Below are 25,133 nucleotides of genomic sequence, written 5' to 3'. Positions count from 1 at the left end.
GATGTGATATGAACCTGTCCCATTAGTGTAGAATTTCATTATTACAGTAGGACAGTTTTTGTACAAAGTGAACAAACTGGTAGCTGGTCGGCTTTACAGTTGCAAGTAAGAGATTTACTTGTTTCCACTGTTTTACTGAGTTAAACCAACTGGTTTGTTTTTCATTGAGAAAATGTAACATTTCTCATCTATCTTTTGGAAAGAAAATGAGTAAGTATAATTTCTTAAGTATGACGCTCACTCAGGCAGCACGGTGGTGTACTGGTTAGCGCTGTCGCCCCACAATAAGAAGATCTCCAGTTTGGTTCCTGGCCTGGGTCTGGAGTTTGTATGTTCTCATCATGCCTGCGTGGGTTTCCTCTCGCTGTTCCAAAGATATCGTGACTCTAAATTGTGAGTGGTTGTTCATCTATGTTTGTCTCTGTGTGTTGGCCCCGTGATGGACTGACGACCTGTCCAGGGTGTACCCTGCCTCTCACCCAGAATATTGGCTGGGATTGGTTCCAGCGACCTGGAGGTGGAAAAGCAGTAGAAGTATACCCAGTTTTAACTTTCTGGTAGTTACCTAATTTTTATTAAGTGTTCCTGTTGCATTTCTTTGCTTTAGACTTTAGTTTTCAGATTTAAAAACCAACCAAGAGCATGATGTAAAATCCCTCCTGCTCATCAGTTTCCCAGTACAGTAGCTCTGGGTCCACACTGTGTCACCTATCCATTACTTTCTAAGGGGACATAAAACACAGTCTAATCCCTCCATGCAGGTTTGCCTTGAATGGTGCACAGTGCAGTTGACTACTGTTCCCTGATGAGAGAGGAGCCTGGTGAATGAGTGCCAGCAAATTCAAACGAAGCACTCCCATCTATTTCTATCTGCCTGTGGTCTGGCTGCTGCTCAGGCTGACCTGCAGCCTTTCTAATTTGGTGATGAGCTGTAAAGTGACCCGCCTGCTCCCATAGCCAGGCCGCTGGATTGAAAGTGGGATTCCTGGGATTTCCTTACCAGGCAGGCTCTTGTGCTGGATCGGTGCTACTGTATACACAGCCCAACCATGTTGCACTCTTCCACCATCTCCTCCTCGGACCCACAGGGAGGTACTTACTCTCAGGTGCACCCTGACATTGTCCCCTACAACCTCCCTGCCCCTAAGTAAGATGAGATACCAGGAATAATTAATGATGATGCAGGTCATGGTATCTGTCCGGGCAGAGCAACACACACTTTCTCCCATCTCCTGCTGAGGGGTAACATCCTTTCACCTCCATTTGCACTAATTGGTTTTAACTCAAGCCTGGCATAACATTTTACTTATGCCATTAAATGCTTCATTGGTAAATTAAATACACTGATAAACCTGCCAATCTCAACCAAAAATATTGTAGGCTTGTGTCTCATTTTCTATTATTTTGTCTCTGTTAACTGTGTACATTAAAGTTCTTCCCTTACACTATGACTAAGATGTACAATCACTGAAGAGGAGATGGAAAATGAAAAGTTTCCACTGATTTTGCAAAATCAGTTCTGATGTGTAGGAATACTTCTTGTCGTTGCTTTATAAAGATAAGTAAATGCTGTTTTGGGAGTTTTGTTGCTCAGACAAAGAGATGATTTAGTTTTTAAATCCACTATGCTCTACATGCTATGCACCCTCTCCATTTGAGCCACCTGTACTCCTTATTGTTTGGTTTCAGAGACAAGGGTGACTGTCTGACTCTAATCCACAGCCGCAGAAGAGGTTTAAAACACTCTGGTTTCATCTAATCTTCCAGCTCAGACCTAGCCAAGCTTAAAACCCGCTTTCTCCATGATAGGAATGGACAAATAAAAGTCTCTCCCAGCACTCCCATGAAAGAGGGCTGTGTGCTCTGTGGATTAAGGCCCAGTGTTTTCTCTGTCTCTTTTTTCTCAATTAGACTGAAAAGGCTGGAAAAAAGAAAGACACCTCTGTTTGAGCCATATCACAATGCTTTGCAATTTCTATGGTTATTGCTAACTCCTGGTGGCTTTTTAGAGACAAGGAACGTTTATTGGCTTATTATAGAAGTGATAGGTATAAAATAAAACAGCAGCAATAAGTGCTACAAGATCCCTAAATCCGTTCCTAAATTCTTCAATGCATCAGTTCTATTATTTGCTTTTAAAAGAAAATATAGATTGTCAGTGAACATCTATGTTTGGTCATTTCCTAATATTGCAATTATAGGAGTCTAGTGCTGTGTTCTCTACCCACAGTGAGGTGAACACAGAAGTAGCAGTCACACGAATAATGACTTTGTGTGTGAGAGGTAAGTTTGTGCGTGCGTGTCTGTGTGTGTGTGTGTGTTAGAGGGGGAGAGATGACTTTCTGTACAGGCACTTTCTCGGGCAGCTCCTCTGTTGTCAATAGAGGTCCTTCTGGTACGGCGCATGTTTTGTATCCCCTCCCTGTGAAGCTGGCGGAGTCTCTGACTTGTGTCAACACACCGGTGTCCCACTGAAATGGTATTTTACAAAGCCTTTTTAAAGCCCACAGTACTTGATTGTCCTCGTTGTGCGCCGCGTTAACATCGATAGCACGCCATTATAAAGTGTTGCTGTTGTTTTTGTTATCGGAGACAGATGCTAGCGTGCTGCTAACCGTCCTCACGTCACCAAACTGACAGTTTCAGGTACAAACTGCTGCGTTACTTTTTTCAGCCCAGTGCAATGAACGCCGTCGCTACAGCCAACCTCATGGCGTGTGGTCGTCCGGAGGGACAAACGTACCAAACTCCATTCAAAGTTCTGGCTATTTAACGACAAACTGACCTGCTGGCTGTCAACTGAGCTTTCTTACCTCTCCGGCTTTTCTGTTCTGTCTTATTGGTTTGAAGTCTTGAGCATTTATCCGTCAACAGTGAATCATAGACTTCACCTCGATGACACGCAGGTTATTCTCCTCTACAGTGATATATATGGAAAAACAAAACAAAACATAAATTACTATAGTAGAGTAATCCAGTGGGGTGTAATGTTTCTGTCTATAATTCCGCCATTGTTAAAAGGCAATGTAGTCATTTATATAATAAGAAAATGTAATTATGTCTTCTTAAAACGGTTCCACAACCTTTTGTTAGAAAAGCTGTGGACAGATAGATTTCATGAGTGACTGTGAGCAGTCTCCAACGTCTGCCATTTATTAGAAGCTTTGCAAGTGAAACCTCTACATGTTTACTTGAATATTTCTAACCACTCCTGAGCAAATGCTATATTTAGCTGATTTTGAAATTAAAACAAGCAAACAACCCATCCAGAAAACAAACAGTTGAATTGGATTGTCAAAACATCAACATTTCATCGCATTCATTTAAAAAGATAGAATATAATCAATAATACCTGTGGTATGTGAAAAATATTTGCTCAGTATTCAGTGAAGCTTCATTTTGATACTCTCTGTCAGATGTTGGGAGAGTATGTGGTTGCTATGAGTTACCTTTAAGTAAACCTTTGGGTTAACTTTTGAAGAGGCAGCAAAATTAACAGCTATTGAATTATCATCCTTTTGTTATTTCTACTAGCAATTCGCTACCTGCTTCGCAAGTCCTAATGATTTAATTTAACCCTCAGGGTGCCCAGCCTTATGCAGATACCAATGTTTCCAGCCATGACAGCGGTGGCTGATATTGTGTTTTCCTTGTGTGTTTGTCTTTATGACAAAATGTCGGGCCACCCACTGTTACAGTGGGACGGAGCTGGTTTTGGGTATTTTGGCAGCTGTTTGTTTATGTCTGTGGACAGATTTTGCCAGTGCAATAGCATTGCAACTGTGCAAGATACACATTTGACATCAAAGTAATGGCTGAGTTTGTAGATGGGATGTAGATGATGTGACCCATACTAGGTACTGCAATGAAGTATTATTATTATTATTATTATAATGACAATATAATACTCAAGAGTATATATTTATGTCTCTCTTTAAAAATAGTTCATTCAATATGAAAAGCGTATGAGAAGGGGTACCTAGATTTTGCACAAACTTTACATATATCTTTATTATACAAAGAATCAGAAACTGACATTTTTCCACTAAGTCTGGTGAATAATTATAGATGAGTTTAGAACAGTTGGGGACAGTTTAGACTGATCTCTGGAGGCTGATCATATTGAAATGGTGAGCACTTTGTCAGCCTTTTTATTGTTCATTACTTAGACTTTGTTCTGTCACTCATCACACCTCTGGAGATGAGTGACAGTTTTAACAATAATACCTGTGCTATTTGACAAAGTGTCACCTCCTGTTGTTAGACCTGTTCTATAGTCCATGTTGCAATGATGTCTTTCTGGGATTACAGCAACATTTACTTGTTTTCATGTCTTTGCTATATCGACAGCAAAATCTCTGGAGATCCGAAACGCCATCACACCTAAAGTGTGTGGAGATGTATAATGACACTTGAGATGTCAACCCTCTTGTGTTCCTTTATCCTCTAGTGTCCAGGCAAATGACCTCATGGAGGAAATGGGTGATAATGCAAACAGATAAGGCTCATGGTACCTGTTGACCACAGTCAGGACCTCCTAAATCAGGAACCCCTGACACAGTGCTCCATCAGTGCCTGCCTCAGTGACACCCACAAGGCATTGAGGCCTTATCTGCAATGGCCCCTGCTTAGCATTCACGCCATTCATGTGAACAATGCCACCTCTTCCCGCTCATTGGACCTGTGACTGACAGTGGGTGTTGGTGCACTTGTGTCTGACTTCAGTCTCTATCTGACACGGAACTGTTTATCCAGTCCAGATACCCCCTCCAAGACACAATAAAGGGCGTGTGTCTTCCTCACCACTTCCCATGTTGTTTGTCTAACTGGACTTTTATAATAGACCTTGCTCTTTATTTGGCACGTTGGTTTCCTCCCCAGAAGGATCTGTATCATTTGGTGGGCAGAAGGGCTGACTAATGGTCGCAGAGCCTTCTCACCACCCACATTCTGGCCAGCCAGGCTCAAAGTGCCTCCTTGGCGAGACATTGAAAACCAGGAAACACCAGATAAGACCACGGCTTGTGATAAACAGCAGAATGACCAATAGCTGAATTATGATTTAGCAGAATCACGGATTACCTCCCTCAGAGTTAGGGTTCCTAGCAAAGATGTGACAGAGAAAAATGCTATCTAGAATGTAGCTCTTGAACTATGTGTAATCTACTTTCAGTTTTCATCATGCAGCTCAGATCTCATATTTGACGAGGCTGGTATCAGCATGGGATCTTAGGATCTCATGCGTCCATAATGGCTTTTGTGAAGCTGGGGCATTATAAAGCTTCTATAATAAATCCCTGTGATCAGTATGTCCCTCCCTCCCTGCTCTTATTTATGAATGGCAGAATTTGACAAGGGGGCAGCTCAAGTGGGTAGCTGCTGATCACATGATACCAAAGACCTAAGCATGGAATGTGGACAGGACCCCCCACCCCCCACACTCAAAAACTTTGATGCCCATATCATAACGAATACCCTCCCTGTCCACTCCCTCCTCGAGCTCTCATATATGGGGCAATGCCGAGGAGGGGAGCGGGTGCTGCAGTCGATGAGGTGGAGGTTTGGGAGGGGGGCACAGATAGTGGCTGCGTTTGATCTGAAGGTCGCCAGCCCCTTGCTAGTGTTGAGAGATCCTTGGCGGACGAGGCTGGCTCTTATTTAATAACATGAAGGGGAAGCGGACCTTTCTCTCATAATTAGGCCTAATTACCCAGTAGGTGTGGACAGACGGCCCAAGAAGAGACAAACTGCCTTTATCCACAGACTTAGAGTCAGATTACCCAGAGCTGTCTTATCTGTTGCGAGGCCTGCAGGAGCCTCAATCCTGCTCTTTTGCCTCTTCCCACTGACTCCCGTATCCAGCTCAGGTATATTAATCAGTCAGTGTGATTTATTATCCCCCATCCACAACACACTGGTTTAATTAGATTGGTTCCCTGCTGTAATGTCTTATCCTTTTCCTGTGAACATGTTTAATAAGATGGTTCATTGACCTATTGAGAACTTTTTATTCATTGCTCCTTCACTTTAGGAAACCTCATTAGGTACATAAAAATGCTGCATGCTGGGAAACTTGACTATGGGGTTCCCAGCTGCACCAGTTTCACACTGTTGCTTCTTCAGCAAGATATCGAGTGTGTGTACATGTGTCAACATACACACTTGACAAGTGATGGGCTTGACTATTTGTTCGACCGCCTGTCTCTGTTAGCTGAGTACAATTTAAAGGTCTTGCAAGTAGTTTTGAGTGACACCCTGCCACCATGTTGTTTGTTTACACTATCTGTCTCTCCCTTCCTGAGCTGCCAGCATGTTTGTATTTGGGTTTGTGGGTGACTCACTTGTAGCCACCACAGCAGTCATTGTTTTGGGGGGGGGGGGCAGTTCAGTGCATGAAAATTGTGACAGTAAGAAAGCAGAGGGAACACTACACTGAGGAAATAGTGGCAGGGGAAAGTGGCCATGATACTCATCTTTCAGATGCGGGTTTTGTCACAGTCTTCCTGCCCTGTAATGTGAAGTCTCCATCATTGTTCCCTGCTGTTGTCTTATGTGACAGTGAACAGCAACAACCGTTGGAAAGTTGACAGTTTCCAATAACAATGAAAGCAATTGGTTTAAGGCTGGTGTGTCTGTGACTCTTCTCAGGCCTGGGGCCTTTCTGTGTGGCGTTTGAATGTTCTCCCTGTGTCCCACCATCCAAAGACATCATGTTTGGGTTAATTGGTGACTCTAAATTGTCCGTAGGTCTGAGTGTGAGTGGTTGTTGGTCTCTGTCTCTGTGTGTTGGCCCTGTGATGGACTGGTGACCTGTCCAGGGTGTACCCCGCCCTTGCCCAGAGTGAGCTGAGATTGGCGACAGCACTCCCAGTGACCCGGAATGGATAAGTGGTAGAGGATGAATGAATGGATGAATGTCTATATGTCTGTGACTCACAAATCCATGTAAGTTTACTACTGGAGGACAATGAGGAACACTTAATCTACCTGTTATCAGCTTGAGCTTCCCCCCGTCACACACTCACAGAGGCACAGGACTCTGGCTCAGGAATGCAGCTTTACCCACCCAGTCACATGAGCAGCTTAACTGATAGACCCTTACAAAACCTCTGTTGACGGTTTTTGCCATTTTCTTCATTCCTCACAAAAACAAGTTTGTACAGTTGTTAGATGAAGGGTTTCCTGTTGGTTTAGTTCACAGATCTGTGTTGTTTTTAATGTGAAATATCCAATGCGAATAGCCATATGTTTTGAGCTAAGTGAACCACTTTTTTTTTTGGGGGGGGTTGAACTCCACGGACTGTGGCATGGTGTCCTTATTTAGGCAGGCTGGTCAGATGTCCATCTCTCCGCTTCACAGGTTCACATGGACAATTTAACCACTAACCTCCTGAAATGAGCTGCTCCTGAATGCCTCAGGCTCCAGTTTCGGCCTGTTCTGATTGCAAAGGGCAAGGGTTATGATAAGTAAAAGTAGAGGAGGGTTGGGGGTAAGGTTGTGCTTATTAACCACTGCACATGGAAGTCATCCATACTGTTCCAGACTCTTCACGAAAAAGGGCAGCCTGTCGAGCTTTGCAAAATTCACTCAGTCTTAAAGGTCTGAAAAACATACTGAACACATTTGCTTTTGCATCAAACATTTTCCAATTTGTTTGTCTTTTGAGTTTCAAAATACTGCCTGGTTTACATGTTACACTGGCTTGCAGTCATCATCTTGCCTTTGCCACATTTCACTGCTAACCAGCAGAATAACAAGTGAAAGCTAGCAGGAATGTACATCATCTCCTTTCATGATAACATTTTTATAGAGGCAGTACTAACACGTTCATGTTTTGAAACTCTAATGTTTATTTTGGGCTTCATCTTAGCTTAGTGTTATAGTGTGTGGCATCTCGGGAAGGAAAGCTGATGGATCACCATAGAGCTGCTAGTGTTTGGAAAATGGACCGGCTACCTATAAGATAAAGCTAGCAGAACCTTGGTCTTGTGGTGTTGTTTTTGTTGGATGGTGATTGTATTGCTGTAAGTAAAAGGGCAGATAAGTAATTCCAGTATGGCAACAGAGAGTTTTATTTGTCAGCCTCAGGGGCATCAGCCATTGTAGCCAGCAAAATCTTATTTCCATTTTTAGGTTAATTGTTCACATTTCTATGAGTGGGTTATTATTGTGTGTTTGTTGTTATAGGTAACAATGAGCAGGTGGGATATATCATTGGAACAGAATAAGCTATTTAGAAAAATGGATGTTATCCACCTGAAGCCAGACACTCACATGTGATTATTCTGCAATTTACTATTGACACATGATTTCCTTGCAGCATACCTGTGGTTGGTTGGGTTTCCTCTGGTCCCCAGCCTACAAATGACATAAAAGCCTGAGTTCTTACCTCTGCCTTTGGGATAACGGCCATTGATCACAAGAGGAGTGAGAAGTTCGAAACTCTGTCTGTTTACTGTAATTAAGCTGTCAGAGGTGGTGATTTATAACGTACTGAGTAAGAGAGGTGTTATCACGTAGACTAGAAAGAGGAGGACAGAGAGAGTGAGTGGGTGAGAGAGAGAGATAGAGACAGAGAGGGCCACAGGGTTTATAGCTCCTGACAATAGGAAAAACAGACAGTGCATTAAACACAACTGTCTGCTGGTTGGAAGAGAAGGGCTTCAAGGCAAATTTGGAGCTGCGCTCAGACTGGCTGTTTTTACAACAACAAAATGAGATGGTTTCTGCAGATATTGGCTGTAGAGTTTAAAAGTCGCTTTCATTGTATTTTATTTCCCCCAAATTAATCTGACTACAATGGAATAATAGCATAATATCAGTATTTTTGCAGGTCTACCTTGGGGTGATGTCACACAAGTGACTCTTATCTTCCTTCAATTTTACTTGGTGTCTGTTTCAGGGGCTGTAATGCTGCTGGTTTGCAGCCTCCTTGGATCCATACATTGATTGTGAGATCCAGGGATGTCTCGCCCCTCTCCATCCCCCATCTACACCCTGAGGGGTGCTGGTGGGCCCCTCAACACCCTTCATTTTAGCTGCCAAGGAGTGGACGCTCCCCTTCTATTTTCTGGGTGAGTCATTTATTCCAACAATCATATTTTAACACATTTGTTTTTGTCAATTTCTTCCCTATTTGTAATGAGCTTATGAAGACACTATATAATTGACCAACATACAAATTTATATGTAAGTCAATTGTAACAGAGAAATATATGTAACAAACATGCGTACAAATTTGATACAAAAATACATACTAATCCAGCTATCAGGATGCAGGTTCTGTGTTTCAATGCCCATGCTTTTTTACAGGTCCGCACACCAAAAGTTGTGAGGTAAACAAGAACTAATTTGACCACCTTTTTTTTTTTTTTTTTTTCTGTAAGTTTGGTTAAGATCAGAGCTGTGTTGTCAATGCTGTGTATGTACGTAGATTATTTAAACCGCCTTCATAAAGCATCTTGTTGGTCTTTGCAGGTCAGGGAAGGGTGTCATTCATATCTGGAACCTGAACAGCAGGAGGGCTGAGGACACTGTAAAAGGTCACTCTGGCAACTCGGTCATCTGGGTCAGCACACTCCAGTCGACAGATGCCCTCATCAGGTCAGGATAACTGATGTGTGCGTCTTTCTCATAAGGTTCTACGCATTGTTTAGCCTGGCATGAGGCTCACATATGTATATCCATATTAACTGTAATTATAACTATATATTTTTATCGCTGAACAGTCAGGGACGGGACATGCAGGTGTGTCAGTGGGACCTGAGAGAAGGCCGTATTGAGTTGGTGGACTCTGTGTGGACTGGCAGTGTTGGATTCTGTCAATGTTCCCTGCTAGAGACAAATTCAGGAAACTACCTGCTGGCCTTTGCTGGACAACAGACAGAAGAGGTAAGATTTGTGTGTGTGTGAGTGAGAGAGAAAGAGTGTGAGTGGGGGTGAGTGTAAGTGTTTCTGATTGTCAGAGCTTTTTAACCCTAAATAGTAATGAATCAACTTTATACCCTGCCTCTCACACATTGCACATATACATGCTAGGATGTGCAATGGTTTTATGCAGCCTTGAAAATATTCATGTAAAAGATGGATAGAATGAATGTATTTTTCATGCTATCATTCATCAAAGCAGCATGATTTCAGTGTCTTACTTATTAGTGTGGATATTAAGGTAACATAGATGTAAATAGAAATAATGACCTGTAAAATGTAATGTGTATTGCTAATAAAATGTTGCATTTTCAAATTTGCATCAAATAGCTCTAATTTTAAGCTTTTGATGACCTTTAAGCTTTCAGTATTTATAGAATATTTTTGGGTGAAATGAAGCAACAATCCTGACGATCAAATCCACTGGTAATTTCTGATTTCACAAGCAGGTGGTATGTTGGATGGTAAATTGCTTGAACAGACTGACCTAAGTATAAACAATGCCACACTTAACAAACCTGGCCAGGCTTGCTGCTGCCAGTTAACTTGCTTGACTTTGATCACTCACATGTATTTTTAGTTCTTAGTAGTAGTTATGAACCAAGATAATATTTTTAGCCAAAGCTCAGCAAATGTGTCGTGAGTCAAAGTGACATGTGAGCATTTGTTTGCAGCCAGGAGCTGTCACAACGATCCACACAGCATCATTAACAAACCAGCCATGCCATGAGTCACCATGCTCATTACAGAGATAGGAACTTAATACCAGGCACCAGCTAAATGTTGGTTAATTCTGGCTGTGGGTAGTAACTTGTCATTCAGTGAATGCTTTCGTAACTAATGGCTCTGTGAAGGCAAAGATAGCAACTGTAACTGTACTGGAGGATAAACAATAAACAGTGATGATCCTTTTTTTTTTTTTTAAACTGCACTTTTATTTTTATTTTTTTATCTTTCAATGTTGAGTTAGACAGAGAATTCACAGGCTTGAATAGGTTGTGCACTGGAACAAAGTCACATTCTCTCTGGCGCTGTTAATGCTCAACACCCCCGAGTTTGTATGGCTTTGTGTGGAGCCAGTGTCTGAGCAGTGCAGCAGCATGGGGATTGGGCAGCCAGCGATTCAGCCATCTTTTATTGCCTCCAGATTCATGTTACTTGTTCACTGTGGAGGAGCCACACTTGAAAGGGACAGAGCAGTCACCTGATCCAGGCAAACGTGCCTCTGCTAACCCCAGTCCAGCAAGCCAGGCATCAGGGCGCCTGTGACTCCAAGCACCTCAATAATGCCATTGTCCCAACAGACATGGACAGACAGAAACATACACACACAATGTTGATCAAGTCACAGCCAATTTTGTCGTCTTGTCTCTTCAGCCCCATTCCACAGACATGGCCAAGGCAGATGCTTATCATTTATCTGCAAATACTCACATAAATGAATCCCCGTTAGAATCAATTCATGGACTTAGCACAAAACATGCACAAAAGTTTAAGCAGTATGTACATAGGTCAATATTTAGTTACCAAGAAAACAGCCAACAGTCACCTCCGCCTTTTTGGGTGGTTTTATTGCTCACAGTGATATCCCTTCCATGGCAGAGGCATGAATTAGTAGTGTCTGTTTTATTTATGAGCAGCGTAATACCACACAAGAGCAGCCATCACCTGAGGCACAGAACAGTCTTTAAAAGCCCCCTTTGTCAGCCGTGCGGAGGTAAACATGCAGGACAGATGTGGCCCGGCGCTAAAATACAGATCACTCCCTTAAAGGGCTGTTTAATGTGAAGCCTAATGACGATGAATATGCAGATCATCAGCACAGAGGAAGTCAAAGCAATGAGTTTTGGTAGGGATGTGTGTACGCACACATACAGGGACACACTTTATTTCTGGCTCCATTAGGCTGTGTATTTTATCAGAATCAGTGCCAATGTGTGCAGGAAAACACCATTCATGTCGCGGGGTCGGACATTAACAGGATTTATTATAGACAATGGCGCGACTGCCGTGCACTGATGGATTGTGTTGCTCCGTTGAGTAGAGGCACTCTGATCCACTGTGGTCCTGAACCACAATAAAAGATTGAGAGGGCAGCTTTGTTGTTTGAATTCAGAAAGCAAGCAAATCATGACTTGGCAGACAGCTTGTAGCCATGTATATGAAAATCTGCAATTTGTGTGCTTGTAACTCGTTCTCAATAATGAACAGATGCACAGTTTACAGTCTAGCATGTTGATACACAGAAATCTCTTTCTAGCCAGAGCTGCCATGAAATTTTGAGCAGAAATCCACAGATCTCACGGGATGGAGCCTACTCCGTCATCTAATTTTCCATCTAGTGCCGCTACATGGCCAGAGTTTTCACGTATTTCATTAAATATCAGCCCCAATCACAGCGTGGTTGGGGCACAAACGAGTGTGGCCGCTAATGCTCAGACAAGCCCCCTGTTTGATTCTCAGCTGGAGCGAACTCACACTCAGATTGTATACACGGTAAACATTACACCTGCTTATCACTGCCGTGCCTCAGAACAGCTACATGGATTGAAAGCAATCAGGCTCCTTTGTTCCTGGTGAGGTCTAAGATCTAGTTTTCTTGTGTCTTTTGTAGATCAAGATTATCCAGCTGCCCAGTAAGACTCCAGTCTGCACCCTGGTACCAGAGGCTCAGCTGGGGATGGTCATGTGTATCAAGCTGTGGCAGGTGAGCATTAGGCAATTACTGTTGTTCCAAGTGCAATTTTACATAAAAAATTGCTGCACAGTTTTTTATTTTTTTTATTTTTTTTATTTTCCTCCTTCACAAGCAGCTTCGTGCCCCTTTTGTAACTACATTTGAAGTTCTGTGATTTCACCCTGACAACTTTATGAATGGGATTCATTCTCGATGTGCCTGCTTCATTCGGATTGGCCAGCATCCCATAACAAAATGCGATAATAGGAAAGTCAACAAAAATGCAGATGTCAGACGTGGCACATGATTTACTTCCCTACAACTCGTCCTAGGCCATTTTTCCAACCGTTTCTTCTCGGTTGGCAGCGAGTCTCAGCACTGTAATTAGAGCGTTTGGAAGAGCTAGGGGTTCACAGCCATATATCAGCCTGCAGCTGTACATCGAATCTGATACCCGCAAAGGTTTGCTTTTTGTTTTGTAAATGCCGTCGAAAGTTTTATTTTCCAGCTATTAACAAGACCCTGTAATTATTTTCATGGTTAATTATTAGCTCTTTGCCTTTGGGCCTTTGGGGAAGGACTGAGGAGTGTTTCAGATGCATGCTAAGACGGTGGATGGTAAACTTTATGGCCTGTGCAGTTTACAGGCAACAGAAATCAAAGCTTAAGCAGAACATTTTTTAAAGCTAAAGAAAGGCAAGCCCAGTTTTCCTGTAATACTAATTAGAATTACTTTAATCAGTCATAAACAAAACCATAAAGGTGACTTTGTGTTTGTGATGTTGTTATAGTGTAATGTGGACAGGTTAGAGTTCTACAATGCCTGCTGACATTGTGTTTGTGTTTTTCTCTCTTTTCCTTTGATTTTCCAGTTACACCCACCTTTCATCACCTGATTTATGAAACGATGCTGGTTCAGTGTTGAGTGCCAGGAAACGTAATGATCAATTATATCATTATAAATTATATAATATCATTGTAATACAGCACAGGCAGCTGTCTAACTTCAAAGCCACTGGCCCAGGTGATTTTAAATCATTTCAGGCTGATTCCTTTCAAGGCTGAGGCATGTTCATCTGTTACACTGACTGAATGACTGGAGTTATCCATGCACTGGGAATTAAATGAAACCAAGTGTGTAAACTCCTCCTTTCACACACACACACACACACACGTATACAGGAGATTGGAAAGCTATTCTGTCTGTCAATTGTAAGAAGAATACGGTTGATCTCGTCTTTCAGCTGAAATGTTCTGAAATGTTCATGAAATTGTTTCCTTAACCTGACACAGCAGGAGCCAACAGCTGACACTGCTATCCCTCTTTCTCCAAAGTTTTTTCTCTATCACACACACCCCAGGAGGAAGCCACTGACAATTAACTCCTCTCCGTCTCTCCACTCACCGTCCCTCCTTCTTTTTTCCCCACAGTTGAGACGAGAAGTGATTATCCTCCATTATTTCCATGACACACTCACCAATAGATTTATTGTTGGCCTTTAAGTGCTCTCTATTGGAGTTTATGGGAGATTAAATACAGCGTTAAACTTCACTTTCTCCTCAATTTGGCTTCCCTTCAGCAAAATCCCACCTGGCCTTTAGTCCAAATAGTAAGTGATGTCTGAAAGGTGGCAGAGCTAACTATCTGACTTCTCTGAATGGGATTGCCTGTGATGTGGGTGAAACAGTACAGTGGACCTGGAGGCAGAAAGTAGCTCCACATGTGGGTTTGACTTGTGCAGAAAAATAGGGCTTGGCTAAGGGGACAGTATTGATGTATGACGTGCAGGGCTTTTAATGTGAACAGAGGCTGGTGGGGGAAAGGAAATGTTCCTATACAGATATCCATCGCTCTCAGCTCATCACCTTGCTGCCTCTTGGCCATGACATCATGGCGAACTGGGACAAAAACCGGACGACACGATTGGTTCCTTATGTTGAAGCAGTGCCTGCCTGGGGCCTGTGGCGGCAACATCAGCAAACAAGCTGTTTCTTGGTTCAGGATTGTTGAGGCACTGACCACAAATAGGAATAACAAAGTTTTTGGTAAACATAAAATGTATTCAGGATATTACACACACATTTCTCTCTTATTCAATTTATATTTTACTCATTTATTTTTTACCAATTGTTTATCTGACAAAATAGCTTGGCGCACATCACCCTATAGATAATGCCATTGCACATTTCATGGCAGTTTGTTGGAAACCATACAGCCTAAGAAACAAAAAGATTCCCTTTGGATCAGTTGCCTGGAGTATTTGGAGAGTGCTCTGGCATATTGATGCTATTCATATATGAGCATTCAACTTTTTAACTTAGCTGTTATAGATAATAAGAGACAACTCTAAAACTCTAATAACACTATTGTAGATCTTATAATAATACATAGACTTGATTTAGTGATATAAAAGCCTTTATATTTTAATAGAACATGACAAATGACCAATAAAAGTTTTATTCTACAGGTGGTGCTTTGTAGCGCTAAAATCTGCATGGAATCAATCACAGTGATGTTAAGAGACTTGATTTTGTATAATTTTAAAATTAATTATGATTGATTCAGAAATTAAATTATGCCTAAATTATTTAAAAGGAAGAATGCTGAACATTACCTACATCATTCTGGCTTCTCTAGATAGATGGCTAGATGGATAGATACTTTATGAATCCCAAAGGAAATGTAAGGCATCAGGTAGCTTGCACAGAAACATACATAGCACCCACATATAACAGACACACAACCCACATAAAAATGATAAAGCAATAGTAGTTCTCTATTATTGAATACTTGCTTCTTCTTGGTTAGTCAGTATCTGTGCAGACAACAACGTGAACTTCTAGAATGGTTTTAGTGATGGGTGCATATTTTTGCATTCACTACTTTAACCTTTTGTCAACCAAACATGATTTGGTAAAGCCTGTTTGCAGTGTCTTCAGTGGTCACATCTTTTGACAATACTTTTCTGTCTCCGCTGCAGCAGGATTTCAAACCTACTTAAAGCAATGAAATGAAATGGCCCAGGTCACACGACTGTTAATACCCATGCTAGAGAAGACCTGACTTCACTGGTCCTGCCTCCTCTGCAAGTCCTCATCCATCTGTCTCTCCAGCTGTTCTGTAGTGATGAATCTCCACTCAGAGCCCCAGCCCCACTCCAGCGGAGAGCCCTCTTGTAGAAAGGCCTGTGGAGGATATAATGAATTAGGTGTCTACCCAGGGTTCCCTGACCTCTGACCCATGACATCATCAATCAAGAGGGTCCTACCCTTAAGTGAAACAGTGGGCCCCAAGCCTGGAACGCTTAGCCCAGGCTCTGCCGGCAAGCAAAGGCCACTGATTTTCACTTGTTTTTATTTGTTTTCATAATCTCTTAGTGTTCGTCCTCGCTGATGTGTTTGGAGGGAATACATGACTCCGTCTTTAATTTGTTTAAAGCTGAAAGAAGATAAATATTGAGCGTTAAGTGAGGAGAGGACTTTAAGATGAATGAAAAAATGGCAGACATGGCCCCTTGCACATATGGAAAAAATTTCTTTCCCTCCATGCTTCTGAAGGGCACTGTGCTTTTGCTGGGGGCCTGAAAGTATTTCATAGCAAGAACAAAGTGTGTATCTTTGCTGTTAATTCATAGATCTCCTGAAAGGTTCGAGCCTAGAGAAGTTAAAATTATTTTTAAGAGGCGTATTATGGACCTAAAGAGGTGCTTTTAAGGTATCAAAAGCCATTGCAGACAGAGGAATTGTGGGATTTCTGGAGTGCAGAATTAAGGTCAGATCTACCAGTTCAACTCTCCTGTCTTCCTTCCAGCAGTATACTATTAAGATCTATGAAGCCTCCTGTTTTAAGATTATTTTTATGTTGTTGTAACAATTTACAAGCTCAACCACGTGCATACTCATTTAGAAGAAGCATGAGATTTTATATCCCAACAGTGCAGAGGCACTGTCTGGTAGTTTGTTTAAATGCTATACTGTTTACTTTTCTCATTTATGTGCATGTAACTACATTAGTGTTTTGTGTGTATTCAGCAGTGGAGCTGTGGTTTAGGTTTTTTGTCGGATGCATGTTTGAGAATTTCATGTTGTTTGACAGATTTACTGTAATGGATTCTCCAGTCCTAAACCCAGGATCAGCTCTGTCCTGGGGTTAAATAGGGATGAAGCAAGACCAAAGTGCATGTTGGTACATTAGTTTGTAATAATGTGTAAGGACATATAACATATATGGAGTCGAAACAATTTCTCGAAAAATCAACAGAAAATGTAACGTGCATTTAATGATTAACCTTGAACTAATTTACAAACCAAAAATAATTTCTGGTTAAAAGAGTGAGATGGTTATCAGCTTTACTAAAAAATTTAATTTTTTCAAATCTTTTATGAAAGTAATAATTTGAAGAAAAATTGATAATTTCAAAAGAAATAACTATCTTTCTCCAAACTAATATTGTGTTTGATGCCGATCGACACAATTTCAAGTTGAAGGTGCAAAAGCAAATCACAAATTATGTGTTGTTGAGTGCAGTGACACCCCAGCCAATAAATCACATCCTCAAATGTAAGATAACATGTTTGTCTGGCACAAGTCTCAACGTAACAAAATAACATGATAATTTAATTTTTTTTTCAGGGAAAATTAATTATGTAATTAATTAATTAATTATTTTATTTAATTAATTAAAAAAGAGCATTTGCAGGAAAATCATGGTTTATCTGCCAAAATACTTTTTTTCATATTATGCCTTACTTGTACTCTGATATTCTGATATCTGAATTTTATTAAAAAAAAAAAAAAAAAAAAAAAAAAGCCTAGGTAAATTTGCAAAAAGTTTCATGAATTCTTTAAGTTATAGATTCAAAAAGTAGACAGAACATGTGAAAATGTTGTTTATCTTGGCATGAAAGAAAATGGAAAATAAAATATAAAATAAAATTAAGAAAAAGGAAAAGCACAAATTAAAGATAGTGCTTTAGTTCTATTTTATGTGATTATATTTATGAATACCGGCAGCGACGTCTGTGGCTCAGTAATATAGATGAGGAGCAAAGTGAGGAGTGGTGTAATGGAGTGCTGGAAAGAGAGAGCAGCAGGCTGACGAATGGAGCCCAAAGCCTCTATCTGAGTGTCAGCGGAAGCTTCTGGGATGATAACCTCTGCTCTGCTCAGCTTCCAGCATCAAGCAGCGGTTTTTGTGGTTCTTACTGCATGGCTCACATCTCACATCTTCTTTTCACCACAGCTCTCCCTTATGTTCCTCTTTCCATCTTGCTGACCCTGCTCCTCTCTCTTATCATCCTCACTTACTTGCAGCCCGACTCAGGTCCCGGACCTCTCCTGTTGGCTGGATACGAGGATGGCTCGCTGTTGCTATGGGATGTAAGCCAGAGGTCTAAGCTGAGCCAAGCCAAAGTCCACCCAGAACCTGTTATGTGCATGACCTTTGACACTCAGCGGCTGAGGGGCATATCGGGATCGTCTGAGAATAAACTCTCTTCATGGATACTGGATGGACAGAGGAACCTGCAGGTCAGCAGAACAGGTTTACAAAAGATCATAGTGGGTGGTTTCACAAATTTCACTAACCCTAACTACAGTACCTCTTCATCAGCATCACTCATCATCTCCTGAATTAGTTAATTTGTCAATTATGATGTGACAGTTTTTCCACACACAATATAATCTAGTCTCATCACAATCAGTGATGCAATGTATTTTAACAGTTTAACAGAGTTCATCATTTAATAGAATATTTTTTCCCTTTAGTCCATTTCAACACTTTGTTACTGAAGAAATACGTAAATTAAATTTATATTAGTAACATATTGCCGTAAGCATTTTAATTATTCATTCATTATATTTGATGATATTTTGGGATTTTGTGTTCCAGTGTTTCACTGGACTCAATGTGTATTCTTTCATCAAATCATAACAGCTATGTTACCAAAATATCTGTACATTTTGTAGTCTTTCCAAGTCTTCCTGACCAATTGTACAAGTATTCCTTTAAGTTTGAGTCCCCTGGTTTTTTGAGTTATTACACTGATTGACACAGTATCCCTGGTTAATGTCCCTACTTTTTAACTAATTGTCTCATTGGAGCGTCAACTAAATGCCATAAAACAAAGATGGTAATATTGGAGATGGGAGGAACAGTGTATCCCTACCCTGCTCTCCTGGAAAACGTTAGGAGCCAAGGAGGAAGAGGCTCAGCAGGGCTCCAGGGGCCATAAATCAGCTGCTGGTTACACAGTGTTGGCAAGGCCAGGGGCCAAGGGCCAGGTTGGGGCTGTCACTCCAGAGTCTAACCACCCATGCACACACTGACACAGTCACACTATTAGATCTGGATGCTATCTATAGTTATGGGTAAACTTTCATTTGACTTATTTTTGTGGTAATTAGAGGAAACATTTTTTACACACATCAAAAAGCAAATTAAATTCCTTCTGGACCAAGAAAATTAAGGCAAAAATGCAAAAAGCTTCTCTACCTTTGAAAAACTGTTCATGCAGGTTCTCTCACACACAAAAATACTTGGGAGTAAAAACTATCTTCTGCCACACCAAAAGAATCACATCAGTTTTCAACCATAATTTATTTTACATAACAGCCATCGCTTCAGAAACTTAACGCCTCATTTGAAGCTGTATTTTCTCTTGATTTCATGAGCAAAAGGGAATGCTCCAATTTTTCAGCCAACCGCCATGAATCAGGGCAGAGGCGAACCTGAGGCTGATATAGGACACTCCTGCACAATGAAGGGGTATTATTCTTTCCAAAACTTTTTACAAATGAACGCTTGAATTAGAAATATTTGCGAAGTCAATTTTTTTCATCCTCAAAATGCGTATAGAAAAACACTACGAAGGATTTGATTCAATATACCAAAAGCAGGAGGAGAGTGGTTATTTGGTTTATTTTGCTCAAGCAACAAAATATTGATTCAGCATGTAATCCAGGATGAGGATGACAGGAAAAAAGCACATGGAGAGGGAAAGTATCCAACAGGGGCTTTTAAATTATCCTGAAGTGCAGCTCAGTGTGACGTCCAGACAGCTATCCTCAGTTCTTCCCACAAAAGTATTTTTGTGCAGCAGCAGCAAGAGGGTGGGGGGAGATGCTGGGTGGCGGTCCTACGCCCCGGGTCCTGATGGACAACCTGTGAGAGGTAATAAAAATATCAAAACCTCTGAGGCCCCTTAACCAAACAGAAAACACATCTGCAGTAAAGGGAACAGTAGTTCACAGTGGGAGGCTGCAATAAAGGCTGAGAAGGCTATAAGTGCCACAGCATCCCAATTCCCACAAATTACCCCTGTGATATGGTCCAGTGTGGGGGAACTGGCTGGCAGGGCAGATAGATGCTTTTTGTGAAATGGAGGGGAAACTGAAGGTGACACAACACAGTGCAGTTATGATTTAGTGATTCTGAAGGGCTGTGAAGTGAGTTTATCAAGGCCAGATAAAGACAGATAGCCTCAGGAATGGAGATTAATGTATTGCACATGGCTCCCAGAGGCCAGTATCTGCTGTTTGACCTGGCTGGCCTGATCTTTTCATGCAGTGCAGTAATGAAACATCATAGTCAGTCATTTTTTCTTTACTTTCCTTCTAACATGCATTTTTGGGAGTATGTCAGGGTGAGACTACGAGGCTGTAGGTTGGTAGGGATTCACAAGCTGTTAAGCAGGATAGACATATTTAGGCAGCCACTCAAATGAACTGACATGTGCAGTGATGGTTTGATCCAGCAGAGAGAGAAAGACAGAGGTCACAGAGTGGAGAGCGAGAAACCAGGTACAGAAAGAAGAAGATTAGCAGTGCAAATCAAGCATGGCTGACAGCAAGCTATTCCTGAGACTGGTGACAGTTCTCTGCAGATGAAACTGCTGGTCCTCATCTTCACTGCCATGTAAAAGTATCCCCACTGTCTCCGCCAGCATTCACCTGCATGGCTGGCATCCCCTTGTGAGTTCTTGTACCTGTCAACCAGACCTGCCAGTCTGAGGCCCAGACCTCAGTCTACTACTGGACTAATGTATGTCCAAGCTGGCTGTCAAAAATGTTGCCTCAATTTTATTGAGTGACAAACCCTCTTGTTTTTGTTTTGTTTTTTTTTTTCCCAGAACGAGGCCACTCACTTGTTTGACACATCTATCTCTTGTCAGCCGGAGCCAGGCTCTGACAGGCAAGGTGACAAAAGGCTATAATCTCCCCGCTGCTGAGTGTGATTCAGGGACAGGGTGTGTCAGAAATACCTGCGAAAAGCCTCCCAGCTGCTAGGCTCGAGTGAGTGAGCGATGATGGGACGTTTCAGTAGATCAGTGTAAACGCACAGGTCCGTGCCAAGTCTGACAGGAAAGACGGAGAGAAGAGTGTAGCAAGGCTTGAATGAAATCTGCCAAATGGACCTTCCTTTTGAACATCTCCGCTGTCGGTGAGATGCTACAAAAGAGGATCTCGGAGCGTGCGTTTGTGTTGGATCTGTCATGGATCCACAGCGAGTCTTGTGGGCCCAGCTGCTGAGCAGAGCTGGTAGCCTCCTGACAGCTGAGAAAGCTGGCGTTCAGACAGCAAGCCTTCTCTGTATGTGCGTGTGTCTGCGTGCTCCAACACAGGCCAGGAAGGAGTGTTCAAACAACAGGGAAATGAATGATGAAACCCAAAGATGCATTCTGTCCATGATGAGATAGCAAGGAAGCAATAGCAGGAAAAACTGGAGCGTCCTATAATACAAGCCAAAACTCCCAGTTTAGTTTTGAGCTAATGGATTTCATTACAGACTGAGGTCTTGTTAAATGCAGTGCTGGATATCAGCAGCTTTTTCTTGGTATTTGTTCAGTAGCACTCACTGCAGCTGCTGTGTATGGTATTAATAGCAATATAATTTACAGTTTTCCTTTATTAAGGAAAAGAGAAGCTACATTTTTAAAGGCTGCAAGAAGAGGGTGATTTTTGGTATCTTTTATTCTGCATTAATACAAAAGTATGAAATGCACATCTTATTTTCCAAGGGCTTATCTGACCAGCAGCCCCAAATCAAAAGATAATCAATTTACCATCATAAATGACTAAATAAAGAGCTTAGATTTACATTTGACAATCTGAAACTGAATATATAAGATAATTATTACATTCCTCACTAATCATACTTGAGCACCAATGAAACAAATGACATACAATTTACAATAATGTGCACGTTTAATCCAAAATTGTCAAAGTCCTGTTCTAATTCCATTTTGTGTTGGATATTTAGATGCTACAATATTTTTTTGTTTTGACAAGAGATTACTAAGATTATTAATTAATTCATTATCTTGATTAGAGTGCCTATATGTGAAAGATTTTTCCACCACTCTGTCAATTCATCCAAGCTTCAGTTGTTCTCTGGTACGTAGTTATACACTGCAACAATGGATAACCAAATACCCTCTTGTCACAGCATGATGGATTAGATGTACTCTGGAATTTATGCCGATGGAGGCCTTTATCTTGAAGTACAAGACATTTCAGTTTGACCCTTTGTAGACTTGCATGGGAGTGGGGATGAAGCAGATGAACTCTGGACTGGTACCATTTACTACCTGCTGCTTTGTAAGAATTGTGGACCGGCGGGCAGCTTTTCATCACGTTACACCACCTTTCTTCAATTCTTTATGGTTCAACAATATCAAATTATGATATAACATGTAAATAATAGCCATTTTGTGACATTGAGGTGATGTTTACAAATCAAAGCTTCACCACGATAAAAAGCAGAGCAACAGAACCCGCACATACTAGCGAGATTTTGTTATAAACAATTTGTTGAATTTTAATGTTTGAAGATTATTCATGATCAAACAATTTATTAACTAATAGTTCAGCACTATTTTTAAGTACCTCTGTTTCATAAAATAACAGCGCAAGCACTGATCACTTGTAGCTTAGCAACCAGCATAGCGACACATCACCATCATTTATTTTAACTTGGATTGCAGGACAACCCATTTTCTCACCATCCTTTCTGCTTTTTTGGACTGTAGAAAGTACAACAATTGTGCAGGCAGCCCTGCTGAATGACCATTACTGCATCATTAGCCATGTACCGCTTACAACTGACCCTTTAATGAAACAAATGCCTTTTCCTGACACAAACTATGGGAAGCAAAACAAACAAAAACAGACACTTAAACCCATCATTATCAGGCCTCTAATGCAAACCAGATGGAGAGAGGTAGTGGCATACCAGATTCTTGAGGTAATAATAAACCTCCAAACAGTCTTTCACCCCCCTCCGGGGTACTGTGTGTAAGTGCTTTTGGTCTGTCCAATCATACTAGTTGTACCAGGAATGGTGGTTTGATTAGCCATTATAAAACAAAACAAAACAAAAAAAAACAAAACATTTTTTCCTCTGAACTTTGCTTTGATACTCCTTTTTGATCAATGACATTCCTCCCTGCTCTTTCTCGCTATTGCATTCCACCTTGTCCATTTGGGCTGTGAGTACCTGGCTTATGTTTTCCATATGCAGCTTGTGGATCTTTCGCACTCGGAACGGGAGCACGCAGATAAATTCTCCATCTCCTCCTATTCAAGGTCATTAGTCTCCCAAGACACAACTTATGAATTCAATTTTATGCTGTCCTGTTTGATTTCAGCTCCCATATCCAGATGTTTGCATCCCATCCAGCGATCCAACAGAGATCCCTACTCTGTAGGAAGAGCACGTTCGCTCCCCAGGAATGCCCACCACAGCAGGGCCTTCAGATAGTGATCTTAGCCACCATTCATTACAATATGTCAGAAAGTTGCCCCTTTAGAGAGACTGATACAGTGCACGGGACACTGGAGATCACAGGCAGACAGAGCTGTGGCTAATCTTTAGCAGGCAGATGTTACAACAGTGTATTTATGGGGTCTCTTCTCCTGCTGACCAGACCTTTCAGTGTGAGCGTAATTCATCAAAGGCGTTTAAAGCAAGAAGGCCTCTGCAAACAAGCGTTTCATCGAGGTGGTTTCTTTCTTTCTCACAAACTGTGACAAAGGTATCTCAAAGCTTCCAGAAAAGACCTCCATAACTCCAAACCAAACAGTGGGATGCAGAGAGATTTGCTCACAGCCCTCTTGCCGTAATGATTCGTAGCTGATGATTGAGTCCTAAAAGTCTACAGCCAGGTTCAACAGACAACCAGTTCTACACTTGGACCTCAGTCATCAGATCAGCTGATAGTCTCTCCCTGTCAGTGTTTGTGTTGGCTAAAGTTTCTAATATGACAGTGACGAATCGACTTACTGACCTAATTATGATTTAATTAGCATGGCTGACCATGACTCAGCCTCCTTGGCTCCATGTCAAAGTTCGTCTTGTGTGGCCTTACGTGCAATACCTGTGAAGGTGTTTTAGAATTATTTTAGATACTATCTTCTCCCTAATCCCTTTTCCAGGTCCAGGACAGTGTGATGCTGGTCAACTCTGGGGTCTCCCAGCTGTGTATCAGGGAGGATGGTAAGCTTCTGGCCTCGGCGGGCTGGGACCATAGGGTGCGTGTGTTCGGTTGGAAAAAGCTGCGACCACTGGCAGTGCTTCAATACCACACTGACATGGTGCTAAGCGTGGCCTTCTCAGACCACCAGGACCACAGACAAAGACTGCTGGCTGCTGGATCCAAGGACCAGAAGATCAGCCTGTGGTCAATATTCAACGAGGGAGCTGACACTGGCTGAACCCTGAGCTCTGGGGGGATATAAAGACTTTCATTAAATATTTTCTCAACTGTAATGTGCACTGATGTGATGCAGCTGCTGTTCTGAAGGTATTTCCAGCATTCCAAGACAATCTGATGCACGAACATATGAATCTTTAACATGAAATAATATTGTCAGCTGCTGATGTTTTTTTTTTTTTTTTTACCTGGTTCCCAAGGAGCAGTGTTTCTGTGTAGCCCATCCGTATCATTTTAAAAGGGATGGGCAAAATAAATACCTGACTGTATAGTGCAATTCAAGACTTGCAGTCTGCATATCCATGTGTACCGAATAAACTGATAATTTAATTATTTACATCTGCATGTAGCATCCACTTTATACTACATAACGATTATGATGGGGTACATTTGTAACTTCTCAGACCTGCACAGACGTCCATTATTTCTTTGTTTAATAAACAAGTTCAACAAGTTCTTTTAAGTCATGAAAGAAATGACGTACACCACGTGCTCTACTTGAAGAAGACATACAATAAACATAAACCATTCATCTAAAAAGGAGCATGTGCATTCTTCTATGAAATGTCGCCTGGGCTACAGAGGTAAACAGTACTACAAGCTTTAATTACCGCAGGGTCGGTCCCTCTCAGCTGCCCAAGAACATTTTCCCTTTGGGTGCGATCCCACTGTCAACTCCATTTCAGCTGAACACAACCAAAAGTTGCCCCAGAAATAACCAGTCTCTCTGGTGCTGTTGTACTTGGTAACACACCTAGATACACATCGCACTAATTTCTTCCAATTAATCAACCAGCCACTGCCATTAAATATTTC

The 25,133-nt window shown here is 41.6% G+C and overlaps 1 protein-coding gene across 1 annotated transcript; it reads left to right on the top strand.

Moving 5' to 3' along the window:
* Nucleotides 1-2,399: 2,399 nt before the first annotated feature.
* gnb1l (guanine nucleotide binding protein (G protein), beta polypeptide 1-like) lies at nt 2,400-24,832 on the top strand. The gene is made up of 7 exons (XM_029511068.1): nt 2,400-2,479; nt 8,904-9,075; nt 9,479-9,604; nt 9,730-9,892; nt 12,543-12,635; nt 17,920-18,135; nt 24,040-24,832. Exons 2-7 carry the CDS (start codon nt 8,966-8,968, stop codon nt 24,316-24,318), a joined length of 987 nt encoding a protein of 328 aa, XP_029366928.1. The 5' UTR covers nt 2,400-2,479; nt 8,904-8,965; the 3' UTR covers nt 24,319-24,832.
* The last annotated feature ends 301 nt before the right edge of the window (nt 24,833-25,133 follow it).

The sequence above is a fragment of the Echeneis naucrates genome, chromosome 9, assembly GCF_900963305.1.
Source record: "Echeneis naucrates chromosome 9, fEcheNa1.1, whole genome shotgun sequence".
In the NCBI taxonomy this organism is placed as follows: Eukaryota; Metazoa; Chordata; class Actinopteri; order Carangiformes; family Echeneidae; genus Echeneis; species Echeneis naucrates.
This window is presented reverse-complemented; position numbering and strand designations above follow the sequence as displayed.

Bases quoted from the DNA above. Each gene is read 5' to 3' on its own strand.
- gnb1l (XM_029511068.1), top strand. From the start codon at position 8,966: ATGTCTCGCCCCTCTCCATCCCCCATCTACACCCTGAGGGGTGCTGGT. The intron at 9,076-9,478 runs GTGAGTCATTTA...TGGTCTTTGCAG, and splicing joins GCTCCCCTTCTATTTTCTGG to GTCAGGGAAGGGTGTCATTC. The intron at 18,136-24,039 runs GTCAGCAGAACA...TCCCTTTTCCAG, and splicing joins ATGGACAGAGGAACCTGCAG to GTCCAGGACAGTGTGATGCT.